The sequence below is a fragment of the Saccoglossus kowalevskii genome, chromosome 20 (assembly GCF_978046115.1).
Source record: "Saccoglossus kowalevskii chromosome 20, keSacKowa6.1, whole genome shotgun sequence".
NCBI lineage: Eukaryota > Metazoa > Hemichordata > Enteropneusta > Harrimaniidae > Saccoglossus > Saccoglossus kowalevskii.
The window spans coordinates 27,861,338-27,886,374 of NC_140660.1; the positions used below are offsets into that span (position 1 = coordinate 27,861,338).

At 34.1% G+C, this 25,037-nt stretch overlaps 2 protein-coding genes across 2 annotated transcripts; one reads left to right on the top strand and one right to left on the bottom strand.

Annotated features, from left to right (window-relative positions):
• Positions 1–4,182: 4,182 nt before the first annotated feature.
• Positions 4,183–11,621, bottom strand: LOC100370214 (adenosine 5'-monophosphoramidase HINT1-like). The gene is made up of 3 exons (XM_002735465.4): positions 11,464–11,621; positions 5,004–5,108; positions 4,183–4,523 (listed from the first exon to the last, which is right to left on the bottom strand). Exons 1-3 carry the CDS (start codon positions 11,572–11,574, stop codon positions 4,359–4,361), a joined length of 381 nt encoding a protein of 126 aa, XP_002735511.2. The 5' UTR covers positions 11,575–11,621; the 3' UTR covers positions 4,183–4,358.
• Positions 11,622–11,837: 216 nt separating this feature from the next.
• On the top strand, positions 11,838–24,462 carry LOC100370364 (uncharacterized). Its single transcript, XM_002735466.4, has 6 exons — positions 11,838–12,182; positions 18,832–18,928; positions 20,185–20,348; positions 21,771–21,800; positions 22,995–23,120; positions 23,675–24,462. The coding sequence occupies exons 1-6, from the start codon at positions 12,140–12,142 to the stop codon at positions 23,917–23,919; spliced, it is 705 nt and encodes a 234-aa protein (XP_002735512.2). The 5' UTR covers positions 11,838–12,139; the 3' UTR covers positions 23,920–24,462.
• The last annotated feature ends 575 nt before the right edge of the window (positions 24,463–25,037 follow it).

Here is a 25,037-nt window from a genome sequence, read left to right on the forward strand (position 1 = left end):
TGAACGCTTTTTTCAGTCAGCGAAATAAGCAAAATTAAAACCCAGTGAATAATTAACCCTTTTACAGTATTTAACATTGAGATTTGGCACTGTAATCTTTTTCTGTATACATGTATAAACAATACTTAATTGCTTATTTTTTATAAATGGGTGAGGTTTTATATCTATTAATCGGTTTATCGGATCATCTTTCTACGTAGAGTAGTACCTGGTATAAACATGCTAGTAATATAATTCATCGTGGTTCTCTTTTCATTGTAAACACAGAACATAAAGTATGAAGAATGTGTATTTTATTTTACTAGAACGTTTCAGACATTTACATAAATTTGAATGGATCATGAGATATTACTGTACATTACTTTATTTTCGCTTAGAATTAATTTGCGCTATTTTCACTGAAGGAATGATTCAGTGAAAATTAAATCCAGTGAATATACCATTTTTTCTATCTTTTACATTCAACTCGTCAAAAATCAGTGAAAATAAATTCCGTACAAAACACCCAAAAAGTCCTTTCAGCGAACATTAATTCCAGCTAAAATAAAGTATTCTACAGTACTAGCATTGTAGCTAGGCATATTGTGGAGTGGTTTATAGCAAGGGGAATGAATACTGCACCTTCTATCTAGAGGAAGGGGGTCATCATGTGAATTTATTGTGAGAGAGTTTTTAATACTCACTGAATACATTTTTGAAGAATTTTAGTTTTTTTGCTTTGAATATTCACTGGTTTTTAATTTCGCTGTTTTCACGGATAAGTAAAACTGCAAAAAATAACAATAACACTCATTGTTTCCTTGTGAATTTGGGAATATACAATCCAGTAAAATTGTTCAAAACGTCAAAATAGTGATATTAAATTCCAGTGAAAATGAATGATTTTACAGTATATTATCATTATACCAATTTAGGATATTCCATTGTTGGTACAGGGGTGAGTAGGCTTCTATATGTTGTATACTATTTTTTCTATTGAACAAATGTGCTCTTTATTGTAGAGTTCTACAAACTATTCTTGAAAACTATGTATCGGCTATAATGATTGGTCATTTAATAGCTACTAAGCAGTGTCATATTGACCAATCACTAGTAATTTTTCATACTGATCAACCAATATAATGACAAAGTGGGAGTGTCGTCACCTGCGTGCACTATGGAATTGAGTCCCAAGGGACGATAACACCCGCTGAAAATGCAAAGGCTCATGGGTATACGCTTGTTTGTAAACAATGACACGCTATGGCCATCTGACGCATGTACAGGTGACGACCCCCCCCCCCCCCCCGCTTTAAATGTGATTAGGCTTGATATGACCAGGTAATAGAATACCAAGACATATACATGTAATTCTGTGCACTATCATAAAGTGTACCACAGCATATCTTGTACAGAAAATGTTTTATGAATTTGAAATTAGAATAGCATGTAGATTTAACATTTTGACCAATCATAATACATATACCATTCTGGCCAATCACAGATCTTGTACCATTTCGGCAACAACAACTTACATAATACATTATAAAGTGTTTCATAATGTTACAAGTTGATCAATCAATGACAGCTGATATTTGAACAAGCCAATTACATCAAATTTCATTTCTATCAAAAACATGTTTTATTGTATCATCATTTTAATTATTTCCCATCATTCAATTCTGTATTTATGTGTTTATATCCTTTTTAACATTTACATTAATTAACCACTTTCCAATGTGACAGTTTTGTAGCTTTTTCACACTAAGTTAGAGGGTCACCATTGACACTTAAGTTAAGGATGCTTATACACATCACATGTATGTACAAAAATGAAATCAAGGTCACTTTGAGTCATTATTGTCATGTGATGGCATTCTGACCAATCAACGCGAGGTACATTTGCTAGTTTTGATATTCACAAATGCAGTCACCTAAATCTTGTGGAACATAAAGCAAAACACTAGCAAGTGAGTTAAATGACCAGAGGTTACTACAAAAATATGTGTGACAGATGTACAGTGATTGTATCCAGTGATGCATAGCAGAGGCCAATGTGATCCCATACTGCCTGAATGCAAACTTCTCTGTAACCTCATGATTATTATGAATTTTACTAGTACTAATTTAATGCAAGTGACGAAAACATTTGCAATCTTGTTGTAGTTTTTTGTATTTTCTCTGAGATATATGCAGCATAGAAGACATTTGTGCATTTATTTAATGACCTCGATCCATCTATGTTCGAATATGCTCTTTTATAATGATTATGCAAATTAGTCATTCATGAGCTAATTCCCATCATGCATGCGTTTCAAACTGAGAACACCATCTTATTTTCTAAAGCCATGACTAGATTTCATTTCTGCCACATGCTACAGCGCTTCTGCCTTCGATATAAACAAATGTTCAGATGTGATGTCACCAATCTTAAGAGTTTACACCAAATAAAGAAAAAATTGAATTTACAGATATATGAATGCAGACGAGTTTTAACAAAATGGTAAATTCTATTGTATTCCGTTGTGAGATGTATACATCAGGAACACGTTTGTGTAATTGGTCATCCATGATCTATGTTACAACCATGCATGTGTGTTAAGCCAAGAGCACCATCCTATTTTCTGAATATTCATTTTTATAGTATACTCGAGTAGTGTGTATCTGATGTTATTACATGTACTCCGTCACGAACATAAAGTGTCTACCAATTTAGTTACACTCGATGTATTTTTTCTATTTCTACAAGAAATGCAAAAACATGTACATAATTCACTCTCAAAACTATAATCTTACAAGCGTATCTGGTGAACGTTTGTTTTTTCATACAAAGCTGCAGAAATTGTCAAACCAATGAAGCACTTGAAATGCTCGGGATGCTTGCGATTAGTCAAAATTGAGTGTCTAAATCTTTGGATTGAGTTACCTGTGGCTGCAAAATACATCACCTCCCCAGTTAATACCCTCCCCCTCCACTGGAATGGTGTACTCCGCAACATGTGGGCATTAGATACACACTAAAGTACAGTCTGAAGTCATAAAATTTTTTTTTTAAGGCGTACAAGAGTTGTTGAATTTGATCAGAATATTTCTATGTATTTTAAATAAAGTGCCTTCAAGTCAAAATAAACCAAATTAAACTAAAAATTTGACCTAGTATTTTGTTAATGGTCCTTGGTCTTGAATACTCGCTGTGATCTTGTCTACAGTTCAACTGATGTAGGAATCCACGATATTTAGCTTACAGTTCCACTGATCTAGGAAACCACGATATTTGGCCTACAGTTCCACTGATCTAAGAAACCAGTGAACACTTTTTGAGAGGCCAAAACATTTTAACTAGATCATGTGGCCATTTTAACTACATCATGTGCTGATTTTAACTAGATCATGTGCTCATTTTAACTAGATCATGTGCTCATTTTAACTAGATCATGTGCTCATTTTAACTCGATCATGTGGTCATTTTAACTAGATCATGTTGTCATTTTTGTCTACGATCAATTAAAAAATAAACACAATTCAAGCAGAGCAATCCTTTATTAGTTTACAATGACCTTCATGTTACCATCACATGACTGCTAAATGATGTAAAAACACAAATTATTCATTCTTTTACAGCTCAATGGTGCAATATTGTTAACTTTCTCACCACCAGACTTTCTCGCCCAAATTGTTCAGTATTTTTTTTTTCTATATTCTTAAATATTTCTGGAAATGAACCCTAATTTTGGCTATCATTGTTCCAATTTTCTGAGTGCAAGCTGTGACCATAGCAACGTATTTTGATATCAGCTAAAAAAAAAATTCCTGTGACACCGATTTTTTTCTATTGTTTTAGCAGCTCTAGATTTGGTAAAATTTTCATGCAACAATCCCAAATCATATCAGTTCTTATTTCATTGAAACAGTTAAATGATGTCACTGAGCTATTTGTTGATGTCACACTTAACAATCTGATGATGTCACTAAGCAAGATGATGTCATACTTAACAATCTGATGATGTCACTAAGCAAGATGATGTCATACTTAACAATCTGATGATGTCACTAAGCAAGATGATGTCACACTTAACAATCTGATGATGTCACTAAACAAAATGATGTCACACTTAACAATCTGATGATGTCACTAAACAAGATGATGTCACTGAATAAGTTTCATGATAGGTTTTAGGGGAATGTACTGAACAGCAATCGATATTTATAGTCTCAATATATTTCATTATGATTTCTCATCTGATAGTGACTGAATAGAATGAATTGTTTGCAAAATAAACTTTTATAGAGAAGATGATTCATTTTTGTCAAAAATATGTTCATTATGAATATGCAGACTTGTGGATGTTTTACCAAGGCAACAATGAATTAAGTAAAAGTTAGCCAGGAGGCCATGTTAGCTGTCTTCCACCAAGGACATGTAGATGCAGGTGATACACTGACTGGCCACCGTCTGATCCACTATTGATCACAACCCGGTAACCGTTTTTCAGACCCAGGTCAGCTGCTACTTTCTTAGCAACCATTAAAAGATGACCCAGCATCTGGAAAGACAAAAATGGTAACATTGAAGACACACTATTAAAAGATTATCATTTTTCAAACCTAGTATACGGTTAATGCAACTCTATTAGAGATGCACCTCTATTAGAGATGCACCTCTATTGGAGATGCACCTCTATTGGAGATGCGCCTCTATTGGAGATGCGCCTCTATTGGAGATGCACCTCTATTGGAGATGCACTTCTATTGGAGATGCACTTCTATTGGAGATGCGCTTCTATTGGAGATGCACTTCTGTTGAGGATGCAATTCTATTTGAGATGCAGTTCTAATAGAGCAAAAATGGTATTATGATGACTATAAACACACTTTCATCACGTGTACTGTAAATACATGTAATAATGATAAAATAGTTTTATTTCGAGGGTCCCGACATGTCAATAAACATGGCTGCAACAATTTTCACTAGCAGTCAATATTGTGTAAAAGACTTGCGTAGATTGATTGATCTAGTTACTTACCTGAGTGTCTTCTTCCTCCGCCTTAGGCAACATTTCAAGTGCTTTCTTAGGAACAACTAAAAAGTGTGTTGGTGCCTGTGGACTGATGTCCTTGAAAGCAATGGCCTGTAATATATAGACACATATATTGCTTTACACCAGTTGATACAATAATGCTTCAAGGATCCTCACGAGAATACTATGAGGTTATTACGAGAATACCGCAAACTATGCATGAAGGCAGTACAGTGAAGTCAATGCAATATACCATACTACCCAAGTGTATATTATGTGATATTAATCTCATAACCTACATGTACTTAATATATATCTATTCCCTGCTTGTAGTATTAGTTTAATGAGATAACAACCTGGCAATAAAGAACATTTACAGTACATGAACGCTTACATTCAGTGACATTTTCATCATATGCTGATCTACACTGTGTGAGAAGTTTACAGTGCATGAACATTTACAGTGCATGAACATTTACAGTGTGTGAAGTTTACAGTGCATGAACATTTACAGTGTGTGAAGTTTACAGTGCATGAACGTTTACAGTGTGTGAAGTTTACAGTGCATGAACGTTTACAGTGCGTGAAGTTTACAGTGTGTGAAGTTTACAGTGTGTGAAGTTTACAGTGCATGAACATTTACAGTGTGTGAAGTTTACAGTGCATGAACATTTACAGTGCATGAACGTTTACAGTGTGTGAAGTTTACAGTGCATGAACGTTTACAGTGCGTGAAGTTTACAGTGTGTGAAGTTTACAGTGCATGAACGTTTACAGTGCGTGAAGTTTACAGTGCATGAACATTTACAGTGCATGAACGTTTACAGTGTGTGAAGTTTACAGTGTGTGAACATTTACAGTGCATGAACATTTACAGTGTGTGAAGTTTACAGTGCATCAACATTTACAGTGTGTGAACGTTTACAGTGCATGAACATTTACAGTGTGTGAAGTTTACAGTGTGTGAAGTTTACAGTGTGTGAACGTTTACAGTGTGTGAACGTTTACAGTGCATGAACGTTTACAGTGCATGAACATTTACAGTACATGAACATTTACAGTGCATGAACGTTTACAGTGTGTGAAGTTTACAGTACATGAACATTTACAGTGCATGAACGTTTACAGTGTGTGAAGTTTACAGTGCATGAACATTTACAGTGCATCAACATTTACAGTGTGTGAAGTTTACAGTGCATGAACATTTACAGTGCATGAACGTTTACAGTGTGTGAAGTTTACAGTGTGTGAAGTTTACAGTGCATGAACGTTTACAGTGCGTGAAGTTTACAGTGTGTGAAGTTTACAGTGCATGAACGTTTACAGTGCGTGAAGTTTACAGTGCATGAACATTTACAGTGCATGAACGTTTACAGTGTGTGAAGTTTACAGTGTGTGAACATTTACAGTGCATGAACATTTACAGTGTGTGAAGTTTACAGTGCATCAACATTTACAGTGTGTGAACGTTTACAGTGCATGAACATTTACAGTGTGTGAAGTTTACAGTGTGTGAAGTTTACAGTGTGTGAACGTTTACAGTGTGTGAACGTTTACAGTGCATGAACGTTTACAGTGCATGAACATTTACAGTACATGAACATTTACAGTGCATGAACGTTTACAGTGTGTGAAGTTTACAGTACATGAACATTTACAGTGCATGAACGTTTACAGTGTGTGAAGTTTACAGTGCATGAACATTTACAGTGCATCAACATTTACAGTGTGTGAAGTTTACAGTGCATCAACATTTACAGTGTGTGAACATTTACAGTGTGAACATTTACAGTGTGTGAACGTTTACAGTGTGTGAAGTTTACAGTGCATGAACATTTACAGTGTGTGAACGTTTACAGTGTGTGAAGTTTACAGTGCATCAACATTTACAGTGCATCAACATTTACAGTGTGTGAACATTTACAGTGTGTGAACATTTACAGTGCATGAACATTTACAGTGTGTGAACGTTTACAGTGCATGAACATTTACAGTGTGTGAACGTTTACAGTGTGTGAACATTTACAGTGCATGAACGTTTACAATGTGTAAACGTTTACAGTGCATGAACATTTACAGTGCGTGAACATTTACAGTGCGTGAACATTTACAGTGTGTGAACATTTACAGTGTGTGAACATTTACAGTGCATGAACATTTACAGTGTGTGAACGTTTACAGTGCATGAACGTTTACAATGTGTAAACATTTACAGTGTGTGAACGTTTACAGTGCGTGAAGCCATAAATATTTTTCCAGTGTACTTCTTATATTTTAGTTTTCTTATTTTTTCTACTTTTAGATGTTTTTGTTGTTATATTTTGTTATTTTAGTTTATGTAACTTAGTTTCTTTTTGTCTGTCAAAAGTTTTTTCATTAGTCTTTGCGTGAAATGTATTTTTTATTTGGTGCAGCTCCTAATTTACATAGTGAGCCCCTGTTACAAAAGGGAAGCAATAAATAAATAAAAAGCCAGAACTGATGTGAAAATAATAAGAATATTATGAATTTCAAACATGTCTACCATCTTTGAAATATCACGTGAATGTTTTGCTTCTCGTGATCATGTGCGTCAGTTTGAAACCTGCACCTCACATGTTTTCTTTGGCAATTTCATGTGATTGAAAATTGTGCCATATATATTTGAGAAATGGCTGTTGTTTCAGAGGATGTATTTTTTTATCAAAACCAACCAACAATAAACATATTTCAAAGCACTATTACTGCTATTAAATGTAGAACAACTAAAGAAAATGTTTATAGGTTCTTTGTTAAAAATTTCTGAGCAGCAAACACCGTTTACAGTAATTGACGTAATAAATATTGTTTTCTATCTAAAAAAAGTTTTCTATTTACTGGTTATAATTTCTAATATTATTTCATGTTAAACCAAAACAAAATCAAAGAAAGAACTCCCATGTGCTGAGAGTATTGGAGACACATTAAATATAATTCGAAATTACTTAGCTGAAAACTAATTATGCAAATCAGAAAATTAATATGACCAGATTTGAGTGTAAAACTAATGAGGTCTGCGCAATGTAACAGAAAATCTATGTTTCCAAGTTTAATTGAAATGTGATTAGAACCAAAAAATTATGAATTATTATGCTTACTAGGGAATTAATATGAACTGATTTTTACCCCAAACTAATTAAGTTTGTACATTGTCCTAGAGCATCTTTGTACTAAGTTTCATTGAAATGGAATACTTAGTACTTTAGATATCAGTGTGAAAGCTTAAAATTGATTAATTATGCAAATTAGGTAATTAATATGTACAGATTTTAACCCACAATTATTCAGGTCTGTCTATTGTCCTACAGCATCCATGTACATTCATTGATATGTGATGTATAGTACCTGAGATATCAGTATGAAAGTTGGTTAATTATGCAAATTAGGTAATTTATATGCACAAATATTTACCGGAAACTAATTGGGTGTGCATAATTCTAGATTCATTGAAATGTGATGATTAGTACTTTAGATATCAGTAGAAAAGCTAAAAAATAATTATGCAAATTAGGTAATTAATATGCACAATTATTTACCCTAAAACTAATCAGGTCTCTGCATAGTCCTAAAGGATCTATGTACCAAGTTTCATTGAAATGCGATGATTAGTACTTGAGATACCCGTGGAAAAGCTGAAAATTAACTAATTATGCAAATTAGGTGATTAATATGCACAAATATTTATCAAAAACAATCAATCTCTGCATAGTCCTTGAGTATGTAAGTACCAAGTTTTATTGAAATGTAATGCTCACTACTTATATCAAATGCTGAAAATTAATTAATTATGCAAATTAGGTAATTAATATGTACTGATATTACCATAAAAACTGTCAGGTCTGTGCAGTGTCATATGACATCTATGTACCAAGTTTCATTGAAATGTCATGATCAGTACTTATATCAAATGCTGAAAATTAATTAATTATGCAAATTAGGTAATTAATATGTACTGATATTACCATAAAAACTATCAGGTCTGTGCAGTGTCATATGACATCTATGTACCAAGTTTCACTGAAATGTGATAATTAGTACTTGAGATATCAGTGGAAAAAACGAAAATTGACTAATCATTATGCAAATTAGGTAATTAGTATCCACGGATTATTACCAAAAACTAATCAAAACCTAGCATTAGTTCAGAGCATGTATGTACAAAGTTTCATCAAAATCCAATGAGTGGTTGTTTAGATATCAGTGGAACAATCATGGAACAGCTAAAAATCAGCTAATTAACATGCAAATTAGGTAATTAATATGCACGAATTTTTACCAAAAAACTAATCAAATCTGCGCATATGTTCAGAGCATCTATGTACCAAGTTTCATCAAAATCCAATGAGTGGTTCTTTAGATATCAGTGAAACAGTCAGAGAACAACTAAAAATTAGCTATATATCATGCAAATTAGGTAATTAACGAGCATGGATTTTTACCAAAACCTAATCAAATCTGCGCATTGGCCCAGAGCATCTATGCACCAAGTTTCATCAAAAACTGATGTATGGTTCTTGAGATAGCAGTGGAACAGTCGGACACACATACACACATACACACATACACACACACAGACACACTAACTGCAAAGACTCCCATTATGTGCTTTGCACATGGGAGTCAAAAATGGAAGCTTTGAGATTTTTATTTCATTCAGCAAAAATTCACTCACTTGTGATGTAATAATGGAAGATCAATTTTCTACCAAATAATTAGCATAATTGAATTAATTAATTAATCGCTTGAATGGTCCCAGATACCATTATTATATGTTAAAATATGTCAAATACAGACAGCAAAGACTTTTGACTTTTTTCTCAAAGTTTTCTATGGCTTCTTTGATTATTCATTAGGAATGGTTGTTACACTCTTTGTGAGTGTTGCTATTTTTTGATATTTGGTATTTTATCTTCGTAAAAGAAAATGTTGATGACAAGCAATTTAAATTTTTTACTTTTGTTGCAGATCATGACTTTTTTTTCCAGAATTAAATAAGAACAGAGTATTATCTATGTCGGTAAGGGATCGACCGTTGAAAATAGTGGAGGGTGACTGGAACTTTGTTGAAAAAAATGCAGGCAAGGTGTTACAGGAAAAAAATATTGGAACATTAATGAACAAGTCGTCAATGACACGTCCCCGTTCCGTTCATATTTGAGTGACATATACATTCAAAGCAGATCATGACCGAAATGCAACTGCATATGTACAACACATTGTACTAAATCTGAACAAAATCCATCCTAAATGACTGAGATCCTGTTCCGAAATTGTGAAAATACGTGATTTTGATGCATTTTCGACCTTAAAATGGCCATCATTCAGCTATTGTTAAGCGGTGTACCATGATGTACCATGTGTGTGTGAAGTTTGAACTTGAGCAATCCAGAAATGTCTCGGATACGGATCCAGAACTGAATTCTTTATAACAAAATGGCCGCCGGTAGGCCATTTCAAACTTGATCCGGGAAAAAAAAAATATTTGTGCATCAAGACCCTATTATGCATAACTGAGATCCGGGTCGGGAATGGTGAAAATGTGCGATTTTGATGCAGTTTCGGCCATAAAATGGCCACTATTCGGCTATCGTTAATCGGGTCATGAAAAAAATGTATGTGCATATGTCCCATAGAATGTGTGATGTATGAGTGAAGTTTGAACTTAATTGGTCCATGCATGTTTGAGATACAGGTGATCACGGACGCACAGACGCACAGATGCACGGACGCATGAACGCACACACACAGGGCAAAACATATACAAACATATACAAATATATAGAAAAGGTACTTCACTTTTGCACGCAACCTGCAACCCACCAACCTGTTTCCATCTGAGGGACAAATTTCCGTTTACTGTAGATGAATTAATAGTTCACTATTTTTTTTTATTTTTGCTGGTTCCACTGAGAAGTAAAGTCTGATTAAATTAAATCCACCCGAACATCTCAACTAATAATGGGACTGATTGCTTTTGAAGTTCGTGAAATTAAAACCCAGTGAAATTGCTCAAAATATTAAAACCCAGCGAAAACAAATGGTTTTACAGTAACTCGATATACTCACGTTGAGTGGAAACCCCGGAAAACACTAAACCTGTCGAAAAACACTAAACCTGTCGAAAAACACTAAACCTGACAATAAAAACACTAAACCCGAGGTAAAGGGTGTATTATGGGTGTACCATAATCGTCCAGTGAATATTTGATTAAAAGAAAGCGAAAACATGAAACAGAACCCACGACGGTTTAGTCTTTTTCAACAGGTTTAGTCTTTTTCAATAGGTTTAGTGTTTTTCAACTGGTTTAGTGTTTTCCGGGGTTTCCACTCAACGATATACTCAGAGCAACGTGTTTGGGGGCGGGGTTACAAATTGTCTCGTGCACTATTACTTTGAAGTTTCTCTTTCGATACCCTGGTTAAGTTGCTGACTCAAAATAATTGGTACCTGGTCATCTTCATACAACAAGTCACATGGTATTTCCTTTCTTATGATTTTCCCAAATATGGTGTCTCCTCCAGGGACGGCGGCTCTCGCCTTGGCTGTCTCGTCTGCCATTTTGGCAATAATCAATAACCTGGTAGAATACGGACTATATCTAGCATTATCAGACTACTGTTTCGTTCACTTTTCAAACGATTTCTTAATTTAATGATCGGTTGTCGCTATTTAATTGTAGGAATCAATAAAGTAATTTAATATTGTGAATTATAAAATGTAATATTAGAATGATTATGTTTATTTCAACAACAATTTTGGTGAATAATGTTCTATTGAAATAGTAACTGAAATCACGTGTAAGGTCAGAGGTCGTTTAGGTGAAAGCTCATTGACAGTGGAAGCGTTGTGTTTTATGTTTCGGCTTGTTTTGCTTTGTTTATTTAGTAAGCCGTACTTATTATGAATTTATGAATAAGACCTTTATTCCACGAGACAGTGACCCCACTATAGCTTGGTACTAAACGTACATAGACGTTGTCCACTTCTATTCCGCAATTAGGAACCGACCGTCGCTCACCTTCTCCGTGCCAGACACCAGTTTTTGGATTGTCCTCAATACCTCGACCCTGGTTTTACCTGCAGCAAACGGGCAATGCAATGTTAGAGGTTGTAAACGAAGAATATGCGATCAATTGAAGCCAAAGTCGTAGTTCTTGGTTCACAGGGTAAGTAATCCTAATAGTTCAGGTCTGTATGTGCACTGTGTACGTGACAGACCATTTTACATTGCCTTGTTACTCGAGTACAGTTTACTTTGTACGTCACCATGACATTTTATTATGTAATGGTTTACGCAATTCTGAAAAATAGGGAGAACATCGAATGTAATTCTTTATTTTCTCAAGTAAATTACTGTTTAGTAGGTGCATGTGCGTGGGGGTGTGACGAAATTGGCGGAAATCCAACTTTTGGGAACTAGATACAACTTATTAATAACTGTGAATTCAAAGGAGTTTTCGTTTCATATGTAGGAATGATTTTATACCACGTGGCTCGACGGGAGATATGTGGTACAGTTCAATGACATTTCTCGGTACATACAGGGTGCAGTCAGCAAAATATTTTTCTCTGAAATGAATGGCATTGGGGGATATTCTTCTAGTATCCATTAGGGATGGACCATTAGAATTTCTGGGGGTGGCAGAATTGATAACGTAATTTTTCACTGAAAAAACCATTCTGCACACCTATTTCTTAAGAATATATGACAGACAAAGTAAATAAAAAAAAACTAAATTGAATTCATCGTTGAAAAAAAAAAGCACAAAGGTGCTAAATTGACAAATGTCCCTCCAAAATGAACAAATTTGGCAAAAAACACACAATCAAAAGTGTTTACCCTATTCTTCCTCATGCAAAAAATAAAACAAAGGTCATTTGTTTTCAAACATTGGTAATTAACCCTCAAAATGACTTAATAATTATAATATAATAATATATTAATAATCATATTTGTTACACAATGAAGGTGATTCAGTTTTGAAATGTTATATGAGAAACTGATATTTTTTATTTTGTGTAACAAAAGGTACAACGCTTTTACAATTGAGAAATAAAAACATTAAAAAAAATGACCACCAAAACACAAAGACAAGGTTACAGGTCTAGGGGTGAGGAAAACACAAATATTTATCAACACAATTATGTTTACAACTTATCAACCTTAAAGCAATCCCATTTTCTTTAAATCGTGCAATGGTATCAATGTTAACTGGTATTGTACGCTTTGTTTTCGCATAGGTCACTGAACACAACGTTTAGATGGAATGTTTCTGCCATCGGAACCAATTGTAGACTATTTAAAAAAATTATTTGTGATCAGTATTTGAGGCCGTTTTGTGGAAAACTTAGTTTGGTGACCATATATTTTTATTTCAGAATTTTGAACATTACAGTAAGGATTTCTGAGTATTTTATTTTAATACTAGCAAACTACGTTTATGCACATTCTGTGACATAGTTATGAGCCAATGTCATATTTTAACCTTGTGTTATTTTCTGAGAAGGGTTCAAGATGGTACAAAAACAAATCCGATATCAATATAGTATTTTCTATTGCCTCAATGACATGCCAGTTAATTAGCAAAGCTAGTTGCCTCACAGCAAGTTTGAGTGTCAGTGACGGCTCACTACTCACTAAATGCAGTACCCGTAATCTATAATAAATCTGTGTTACTGTAAAATCTATATTAGAAGCCTCATCCCTATTAGAAGGCACTCTCATTTATTTTGAATAATTGATAACCAAAAATTCATCTTTTCTTATATGTCTGTATGCTATAATAGTAGCCATATTTTCTCTGGTATTTTACCATTTCAATAAAAGTCGTAAATTCTTAGTAATTTAACAGTACCACTTATTATTTGCTACGTTTATCTAAGCTGAATTACTGCTCCTCCCATTGATTAACAGGAAATTATCTCAAATACGTTTACACAGTCAAACCACAGTCCCTCTATCCCCGGTCTAGAAAAGGCCATTGTATTAGGTGTGAATTGGTCTCCTTCCCTGGCAAAGGCGCATTGCGGGTGTGGGCAAAGCATTGTCACGTGATCAGTACGTGATTTGACATCGTCCGTGTTATGTATTTTTTTTACAACTTAGTTGTTTATTACAGAATTCGTACTTTTTCACATAATTTTTTAATCGGGATATCTGTATAAGGTCATATTTTAGCCGGCGAGTAGTTCTTTAATTCATCTATTTTACCAGCAACGACACATTTTCGCAACAAATTTTCATACCTTTATCCAGATATTTGTCTTTTTTGATTTTGGGGTGATTGAAATTAACTCAATTTTATTTACCATACTTCTCGGCGCGAAACCAATATTTGTCTTCGATTTTGACATTTTATAATCAAAACATATCATTAAAAATTGGTGGGCTGATTTGTTATTTGTCACACCGCATTTTATTAATGTTAAATTGAGCGACTTTTATGGATGCTTTTTAGATCGTAAATGCAAATGGTGACGTTTTGAAATGACAATGTACTCAATTCTGTGCTAAAAAATTTATTTCTATACAAACATTGAAGTATTGTTATATACTTTTGCATAGAATAAAGTCATTAGTTGTTGTATAGTTGACTTGAACTGTTATGAACCCCCCCAAGAATCAGAAATATCACAGGTTTTTCGATCGACTACGTTAACATGAACGACGCCATTTTGACAAGATTTTTTTAGCGATGTCAGCATGTTGGCACGCAAAGTTTTTTCCCTATTAAAACGAGAACATTAACATAATTCCCGATATTAATCTATGAATTGCAGGAACTGGATGTTTATGAGTTGGTAGGCTGGTGGTGATGCGTATCAGGGTTCAAAAAACCCAAATTTCATAGTGATAATTTTGTTTACGTTGTGGTTGCCCGAATTTGAAGTTAAAGTGAAGTCATACAATGAGGTATCGCTTTGCATGACGGTAACTTTTGAAGGTATTGTAATCTGTCTGACTTCCTGACTCCTTCGGCCAACGTGTGAACGGTTTGTTTACCCGCACTGCGGTTCGAGACAAAAGAACGCTAGTCGTTTCCAGACCGGGGATAGAGGGACTGTGGTCAAACCAAACAAAAGCCAAGATCCACCAATCCAGTTCATTCAGTCACAGTTCCTCTATCGAGACCTATAGAGGGACTGTGATTCAGTGAACAGAACAGGGCTCTCAAACAACATGGCTGATAATGATTTTTGTGTTGTGCTTGTGTTATGTTTATTTACATTGCTTGATGCATGTCAGAGCAACAGTTGTTAATGCAGAATATACTCTTCTTGAGAAACAGGTGTGCTCAAAGCAGAAGAACAGCTTTTGCAATCATGGGTGCTACCATTCGTTAATCTACAGTTGTCCACACAGTGTGGTAACATGTGCATAGTTATTGGTGGGATTTCAGCCCCAATGCGTTTACATGATTGGAACCATGTCGTGCCGATTTTTATCAGAACTGAACTAAAGTCGATATGTACACGTACACATACAGGTATACATGTACATGGCCATTTTTGCTGGCTTGAGCAGCTGTTTCAACTTGAGACTGCTTTATAGGACAGTCACATGACTAATTTTACAGCTTATCACTACCGGTACTTCACTAACAGTCATAAAATCGTGGTCAGATTTTTTGTAAATATAATGAAATATATATATCATAAAGCACAGTGAAATATCCACATGCCATTATACATGCATGTAACATTTTGACTCGAAGCATGATTAACTGAATTAGGTTTCAACAATCGCATAGTGAGACTATATTTTATTTTAAATTAGTGATCATTTCCTCATCTTTATTCTTAAGTAGATGTGTAAGTTTCTGGAATGAATTGGTTGATTTTATCAGGGAATTCAACATATGTCAGGATATTTAGAACAAAGTAGTAATTCATCCTCCATCTTATTTAGTGAGTATTGTCTACAAATTCTATTTTCTAAGGGTGTCTTTTATATTTGATTTTGAACTCTGCATATATTCTCAACTGTGGATTCTCTTCTTTCAATAAACTTTGCACAGATAGAATCAACGATAAATTTTAGTTTTTGTGTTCATGAAACGCTTGTTTCACCACGGTGTAGTCAGGAAGGTTTTTTAATTGGGGCCAAAATTACTATCAGACAGGTCACAGTTGAAGACTGTGGCCACATGTGATCCCTGATCAACCAGAATGTTATCGTTGCCAGAGAATCTGCTCCCCCAGGGTAAGGGGGCGCATGGCATGAGGGCGCTGCACCCCTGTTCCCTTGTTTAAAAAAATCCCTTGTGAATTTGTTCAGACCCAGTAGTTGCTTATAAAATTTTAAGTGAATAAGTTGAAATTATTGATAACAATACTTGTTTTAAGATTACAATATTACAAAGCCGGCTGATAGCCATCTTAGGAGTTACACCCAGACTGTACTATACATGTCCTGCCTTGCCCTATTTATGAACAATAGTACAGATTTATTGTACACATGGAGTGTTTGTGTTGTTATTTTAAGAGCTAGCTGATTGAGTGATATCTCAATGTCTACAGTGTTCTCTCTACTCTATTACAATATCCTATTATTAGATGACCATGGCATAGTTGTCTATTGTGTACTTTATACACAGTTTGCCTTGTTATGTTTAGAGATTTGATTTACCATTGAGTTTTCAAATTCTCATCTTTCAGTGTCTACATTCCTGGGGTCATTGACCTGGATAAACTTGTTAACTACTGTAAAGGGGGTAATTATTCACTGGGTTTTAAATTTGCTTATTTTGCTGACTGGAAAATGCGCTAATTTAAAACCCAGTGAATATGTAAAATTTAGCATAGAACACATTATCTAAATGACGAAACCGTGAACTTAAAACCCACTGAATATGCCTGAAATGGTAAATCAGTGAAATTTAAGCCCAGTGAAAATTAGTCATTTTACAGTACTGTAAAACGCGTTTAAATAGGGACATGTCATTTAGCAAATTTGAAAGGGTGGCAGTCGTCGTGCCGCGTCCTGTTCGATATGAGACTCATAGCGATGTATACAAGACAAAATTTTAGTCAAGATTGATTTCATTCAAATTTAGCATTGACATCAGTCATGGTGGGTTACAGATGCTCATTATTTTATTTTTCCTGATTCGATTCAGAATGGCAGACTGGTGGCCTTTTTGTTTAAGAGTTTTCTATTGACCTATTTCATTTATACTTAGTCTTTATACCCGTTTCTTGCATTGTAGTTTTTAGTTAATATGTTAAATATTAATATTAAAACAAACCGGAATCTGACTATTCTTTTCATTGTTTAACAGTCACTAAAAACATAACGAGAACTGTGTCATTGACAATGACTTGTTTTAATGGTATTCATTCTAGTAATTTTTTAACATTTCTTTTTTCAACCCATTTATTCTTATGTTTATTATTGTATTGTATTTAGAAAATTTTCTTAGTCTTGTAATACTTGTTATTTACCATACTGAACCCACTGATGGTTCGGCAGTGTAATAAGTTATTATATTATACATGAGACTATTTTGTGAATTTGTAGTGAAGTAAGGGAACTGGTGGTGAAAAGGACAAATTTTATGTATTTTTCTCTATTTTTTTTCTATTTTGGACCAAATTGACACATTCCCATTTGGCTACATGTCCTGGTCAAACATTTTTAAAATATGGTTATTTTTGTGAACAATGTCAAAAGGAATGTTCTAGAATTTTGTCAGCATGAGACAAAAAAAAGGATGTACATTTTATAATACTTGTGGTACAGAACGTAGACATAACACTAGATGCAGTTACAAGCCTTAATACTGATATACATGTATATACATTAGTGCATACCCAACCCAAAACATCCTTAGAAAACAGATCATGTAAGCAATGTTGACAAAAAAAAATATAGGTGCATAAATATCAATATTCCAGAAGAATTAAAAAGTGATGTCCAGATATTTAAGCATATTATGAGTTCAAGAGAGGACATATTAATTGGTGAATATTTATGTAAAATATTTGAAATCAGAAAATGACTGACATTTTATTTTATTGTATGTATTGTACTTTATTACTTAAACAATAAAGAACAACCTGCCAACCCATAATGGGCGAATTGAAACTATTTCTAAGGATGAAATAAATTAATTAATTATTAATCAGAAATGGCAGTAATTACACTATTTTTTTTCACTTTCTACAGCATTACTCAATTCTGCTGGGTTGGAGTTGGAAAACAGGAATTAAAAAAAAATGTAGAGTAATACCCATAAATTATCACTTATTGCCTTAAGAGGGTGCAGCAAATGAACTTGTTTCTGACCTCAGATCTGAAGAAAATTTTGTTGAGATTTTCAGATCTTAAAAGAACGTTACCATACAGCAGCATGTATATTTGTATTTACATTTTGACAGACAACAAGTTTTGACACTTACATTTGTATTACATGTAGTTGTTTGATGTAATGGTAAATGTAATATTTTACATTTTGTAGGTGTTTAACCCAAATTACAAATCTGATACAGTAAAACTAATAACTAACAGGGATAAGTTGTATTTATTTATTCATAGTTTTTATTCTGTGGATCCACATAACACAAGTGTTCTCACACAGTTTATTTCTTGTTTTTATTCTGTAGATCCAGACACAACAAGTGTTATTACACCGTATTTTTCTTGTTTTTATTCTGTAGAATCAGACACAAGTGTTCTTACACTGTATATTTCTTGTTTTTATTCTGTAGATCCAGACACAACAAGTGTTATTACACCGTATTTTTCTTGTTTTTATTCTGTAGAATCAGACACAAATGTTCTTACACCGTATATTTCTTGTTTTTGTTCTGTAGGTGTTGGTAAAACGAGTGTTGTTCTTCGTTACGTTAGCAAACACTTTAGTCAGAAAGTCACACCGACTATTGGAGCTTCTTTCTTCACTATAAAATTGTAAGTTAAGGGGTACAATATTATTACCACTTGCTTGCATGTAGAGATAAAGTCACTTTTTATTCTATACTTAGGGGGTACAATGTAATTAATGTCTCACTTAGGGAGTTTCAAATTCTAACGTATCATTTCTCACTCACAGTGTAGTCCAGGCGTAACTTAACTTCCAAGCTGTTTATCAGCTGGCTTTGCATTTGATATAAAGTGTTATTATGATAATGAGTGATACATCAGGGGTTTTCTAAACTGGGGAACAGGGGCACAGCGCTCAAGTCATAAATATACCAGTATTTCTTGAACCACTCACTTCCGTGCTGCTGTACAACATGAAATCTTTCTCAAAAATATTTTTTTCTATGAAAACTTCCCAGCAACACCAGCTGACAATGTGTCTGGACACCAAGTACACTAAAATTACTCCAAAAATATATCAATAGCAATAAACACACTGTTAAAACGGTGCAGAAAACTTCCAATATGGCATTTCCAAGTCAATCGCCTGGGCTCCCTCTTGTTCATTTTTTCTAGAAAAAACCTGAGTATCATTGTCATCGATAATTACAACTTATGTTTCTAATAAATGAAATATATTTAGGAATATTATTCTTCAGGTTAGATATGTGGCAGTTAAGAAAGCAAACTAAGATGGCTACCTAATCAGCCTACTTAATTAATAATACAGTGTAAATATTTATGCTTGGACCAAACTATATGTAGTAACTCTTAAATCTCAACTTATTGATCTACACTTTGGAGTACAGGGTAATTTATGACCACTCACTTAGGTACTCTCATTCCTTCCTTAGGGGTACTATAAAAGCATTAATTTTCATATTTTGATATGTTGAGCATATTCGCTGGCTTTTAATTTCATGTGTTGGCCAGGAAAACCTGTGTTCATGTGGATTTAATTTAGCAGCTTTTACTTTTTAGCAAAAAATACATGCATCAAAATTAAAACCCTAGAAATAATTAATGTAAAGCAAAGCACAATTTATCACCACACACCTAGGGGATCCTAAATTCCAACTTGCCTTATTAGTCCACACTTAGGGGAAACAATGTAATTTTACCACTCAGTTAGAGGGTACTCTTAGTATTTTAGCTACCAACATGTATACTCACTCAAGAAGAACGTATGTATTGTATTTTTGTTTATTTTCACATTCTTCAGTTTTTGATTAAGTATTCTACTGAGTACTAAATGTATAAACCTAAAAAAAGAAATTTAATAATTTAAAACAATTTTATTTCAGAAATATTGATGAGCATAGAGTAAAATTGCAACTATGGGACACAGCTGGACAGGAAAGGTTTCGTTCAATGGCGCCAATGTATTACCGCAAAGCTAACGCTGCACTATTAGTCTATGATATTACAGTACCGGATACATTCAATGCAATCAAGTCATGGGTGGATGGTAAGTGATAAAATTTCATTCAATGACACCCAATGCTAAGTGTTACAATTTCATTCAATGACACCAAATGATAAGTGTTACGATTTCATTCAATGACACCCAATGATAAGTGTTACAACTTCATTCTATGACACCAAATAGTAAGTGTAACAATTGCATTCAATGACACCTAATGGTAAGTGTTACGATTTCATTCAATGACACCCAATGGTAAGTGTTAAAATTTCCTCAGAGTAGGGTACATCGGTCAACCATCTTGGATATTTCTGCTCAGTGTTTTTTATTTGGAAAAAAAAACTGTTAAATTAAACCTTTATAGCACTAAGGTTGGAACCAAGGAATGGATGTTATGGATAGTTAAAAATCAGAAGAAAGAAGTACCCGACAAATACTATCTTTTGAATTCTGAACCTCAATTTTTTTATCAGTTCCCAATTCAAACTTACCACCATGGAATTGAAAGATAAGAAGGTTATTGTTTGCAGGGGAACATTTTCACAAACCCTCATTTTGTATTTGCTCTGTCATTTATTTGATTAGACTATTCACTAAGCAATTACAATTACTGTAAATGGGTTAATTATTCACTGGGTTTTAATTTTGCTTAATTTGATGACTGGATATACACTAAATTAAACCCCAGTGAATAAAATTTGTGTAAAATTTAGCATAGAACACATTATCTAAATGATAAAACCGTGAATTTAAAACCCACTGAATATGCCTGAAATGGTAAATCAGTGAAATTTAAACCCAGTGAAAACTAGTCATTTTAGAGTATTTTCCCCTACACTGCGAGATCTCACAGACCAAACGTCTGTTACAAAAATTGAATGATTTTATTTCTAACTTATTTATAGCTCAATGTTTAAATGTGGATCTTTCAGAGGGAAATGTGAGATCAGATACAATTACTGTAAAATCTGTATTAGAAACTGCGGCTTCTATTAAAATGGTACAATGCAACAGAGGGGATGCAGCTTCTATTGGAGCATCTACACATATGAGAAATGATGAATTTTTGGTTCTCAATTATTCAAATAGTATGGATGCGACTTCTATTAGGGATGCGGTTTCTAATACAGAATTTACAGTATTTCATCAAAATTGATCATCATCAATTGCTATAATAATAAAAATGCACAAAAACTACTTTCGTGTTTGTTGAATCTCGTGTGATGATTTGACCCCACTTGATGCCATTACCTTTGTTTGTTCCCTTTTAATGCTTGATTTCTCATCTAACACAGTATCTTGCAATGATTGTGAAATGGTCTATTTGTATTCTTTTCCTTATATTTACTAGTTAGTTATACTCACTCATGACGGGTGTACACAAAAGATGCATTTTACTATGAAGCTGGTTGTATTTCACTGATTTCATGAATTTATTATTTAATTTAATTTAAAATTTATTTTCAGAACTTCAAAGGAATGTGGATGAAGGAATCAGTAAGTGGAATATTTTCTGAATTCAATTGAATTTCATTAGTACTGCCCCCAATGCTAAATGTCAAGTAAAACTGATGGCTGCAAGACTAAAGCCGCCAATACTAGAGCATTGCAACTGCCATGGTCAATTCATTTTACAACTGATATAGTGAATTGCTATGGTCACCTGCCATGGTTGAACCTGTTGAACTTGCATGGTGAAACTTGTTTGGTCAAAGAAAATATTCAACTGCCAAGGTCAGTTGCTATGGCCACCTGCTATGATTGAACCATGTTGAACTCGCAGGTAAAATTTTTGTGGTCAAAGAACATTATCAACTGCTATGATCAGCTTCTATCTCTGACCCATTTCAATGTTGAAATATTCTAACAAACTTATTTCATTTGAGACTAAATTAAAAATACTTTATTTTAGCTGGAATTCATTTTTGCTACAAAGATTTTTTAGGTCATTTGTGTATGGAGTTTATTGTCACTGATTTTTGATGAGATGAATGTGAAATAAAAGAAAAAAGGAATATCTGCTGGATTTTATTTTGACTGAATCATCCCTTCCATGCAGATTTCAAGCAGAAATAAAGTGTTTCACAGTATGGTTTTTATTTTAATATTGTGATTACTAACCTTAGTCCAAAATATGCTTTGACCATTGCTAACCATGGTTGCTATAGTTACCTCATTGACCATCTTAAATCATCATTCTTTTGTTAGTTTTTAGCTCCGCTGTCGACAGCGGAATTTATCATATGAATGATTGTCTGTCCGTGTCAATGTTTTATTTTTTCAACTTCTTCTTGAAAACTACAAACCTTATTCCTTGATACTTGGTGTATGTGTACCTTGGACAGACCTCTCGTTGATTTGTTTATTTCGTGATGATATCTTCAATTCTCTAATTTTGATGAATATTTTTCTCATTTTTGGTAAAAAGTGATATTTTTGAATTCTTATTAAAAACTGCAAGTCTGATTGCTTTGTTACTATACATATAAGTACCTCAGATAGACCTCTCTCAGATTTGTTCACTAGCTTATGATATCTTTAGTTCTTTAATTGAAATGTACATTGCTTATAGCTGAGCTATCTCAGCTGAGTAGGGGTAAAATGAAAAATAAGCATCAATAACCAAAATAATGTCACTAGTTTGGTCAATACTATGTAGAGCAGATTAAATAAACTATATTTTTTTTAAAGTTTTGTGCGTTTTAGGAAATAAATGTGATTTAACAGAACACAGACAAGTCAGCAAGGAAGAGGGGCAGGACTATGCTACGTCTATCGGTGCATTATTCTTCGAAACATCTGCATTGACCAATGAAGGTTAGTCTACACTAACACCATATAAGGACATCCTTATCACCATATTAACATACTTTCTTTTTTTAAACATATATGTTGTGCCAGGCGACAGTTCCAGACATTCAATGTCACTGTTGTCACTCCTGTCTTTTTGTATGTGCAAATTGCAAGTGCTAGTGCTGACACATAGTGCATTTTTGCCACAGAAGTCATATTCATGTTTGGGACTACATGACAGGGCTGGGTGGCCATCTCTCCAACAAATGGCAATTTAATGCGCTATCCTGGCGTCAACCAGGCTCGGTAGAACACAAGCACCTGCAGACATTAACCAAGGTTCCCCCAAAGTCGCATTCGTTAGTGAATGAATCTCGGCCAGTGGAATTGGCGTTCCCATTGAGTCTGTGGCACACTCACCCACTTTTGATGTTCAGCCTAATGTAGGATTTGAACTTGGGTCTACGGGTCATGAGTCTGATGCAACAACCACTAGGCTACCAGTGACCTTATTACAATATTAACATTATTCCTGAGACTTTCCCAGGCTATACTAATCATAATATATTGTTTTCTAGGTTTACAAGATGCCTTTGTTAATCTGTGCCAGCACCTGATATTTCTATCTCAGACATGCCCAGACTGTGGAGTTAATGTCCTAGACAATCATGAAAATGCAATAGAGATGGAAAATAACCACATTATTCCAAAAGTTTGGCATACAACAGAAACTAATTTTCCAGGGAATTTACATGCACAACAACATTATTGGCGGAATCCATCCATTGAGAGAGACAAAGAAACTCATGTTTGCTGCTCTTAACATTGTGAGGTGAAGCAACATTGTGAGGTGATATCAAAAACAGTACCAAATGCTGAGGACTGCTGAGCAGTGATTTAGATTGCAACATTGCAAAGATAAAATGGCAACATTGTCGGTGAAATACTGTACTGTGAAAATATTGTTGAAGTCGTACGAAAACAACAGCATTGTTGAGACAATGCAACATTGTTGAGCTAAAATATAAGTGGCAACATTGTTGTGATATATAAATGGCAACATAGTCTGAGGTGTTGAATAATGTTGACATTATTGAAAGTGACATGTTAGTGAGCACTACCATACCAGAGTAACAGAAGAAATCTGTGTTGATAATATCCTTGCGTTGTCATGACAGCAGTATTTGGTGTGGTGACTGAGTTTGTTTTATTTGATCAGTTGTTTAATTTGAAAACATGTTTTTTGTAATCTGTTAATTCTCATTTATGTTGTGCACCAAAAGCATATAATCTTTGTACTCGCATATCCTATGTACAAATGCAGCAATTCAGAGTTTTGCTATTCGTTCTAAGAAAAATTGAAAAATGATGTGGTTTTTATTTTGTCTTTGTATTAAGAGTCTTTAATACAACAACAAATTATGTGTTCAAAGTTCAACATTTATTAAATAATGCTTTTGAATACAAGCATTATACAGAAAACAACATCATTTGTCCATTCTACTGTATCTTACCGGTAATAGCATGTAAAATGTGCAAGCTGGTGTGCATGATAAATAGCCAAACCAATTTTTTTTGTTCCGCCTTGTGCAATTACTGTAACAGATATATACACTTGGTATACAGATTTAGTATCTGTGATTCCAGTCTATGCCAGTTATATTGTGATTAGCAAAAACTATTGTTGTACACATGTTTGATACTATGTGGCGTTGTTTTAGTCACATGGTACAATGTATCCAATGAGTTTCGTGCTTATCAAATGTCTTGCTTGTTTTTGGAGCCTAATGAAACTAAAAAGACAGGAATGAAAGATATCACTCATCCTGGTACTTTTGGGGGTATCATCAATGACAGTTCTCCCACCTCAAAATTCAACACTTGTCATTGAAAACAGTTCAACACAAAAGTTATTGCTGACAAAGGACATTAATATATCCA

Excerpts from the sequence above, each read along its gene's own strand:
- LOC100370364 (XM_002735466.4), top strand. The coding sequence starts at position 12,140 with ATGCGATCAATTGAAGCCAAAGTCGTAGTTCTTGGTTCACAGG. Across the intron at positions 12,183-18,831 it reads CGTAGTTCTTGGTTCACAGG|GTGTTGGTAAAACGAGTGTT; the intron begins GTAAGTAATCCT and ends TTTGTTCTGTAG. Across the intron at positions 21,801-22,994 it reads GAATGTGGATGAAGGAATCA|TTTTGTGCGTTTTAGGAAAT; the intron begins GTAAGTGGAATA and ends TTTTTTTTAAAG.
- LOC100370214 (XM_002735465.4), bottom strand. The coding sequence starts at position 11,574 with ATGGCAGACGAGACAGCCAAGGCGAGAGCCGCCGTCCCTGGAGGAGAC. Across the intron at positions 5,109-11,463 it reads TGTTGTATGAAGATGACCAG|GCCATTGCTTTCAAGGACAT; the intron begins GTACCAATTATT and ends TATATATTACAG. Across the intron at positions 4,524-5,003 it reads CGGAGGAAGAAGACACTCAG|ATGCTGGGTCATCTTTTAAT; the intron begins GTAAGTAACTAG and ends TTGTCTTTCCAG.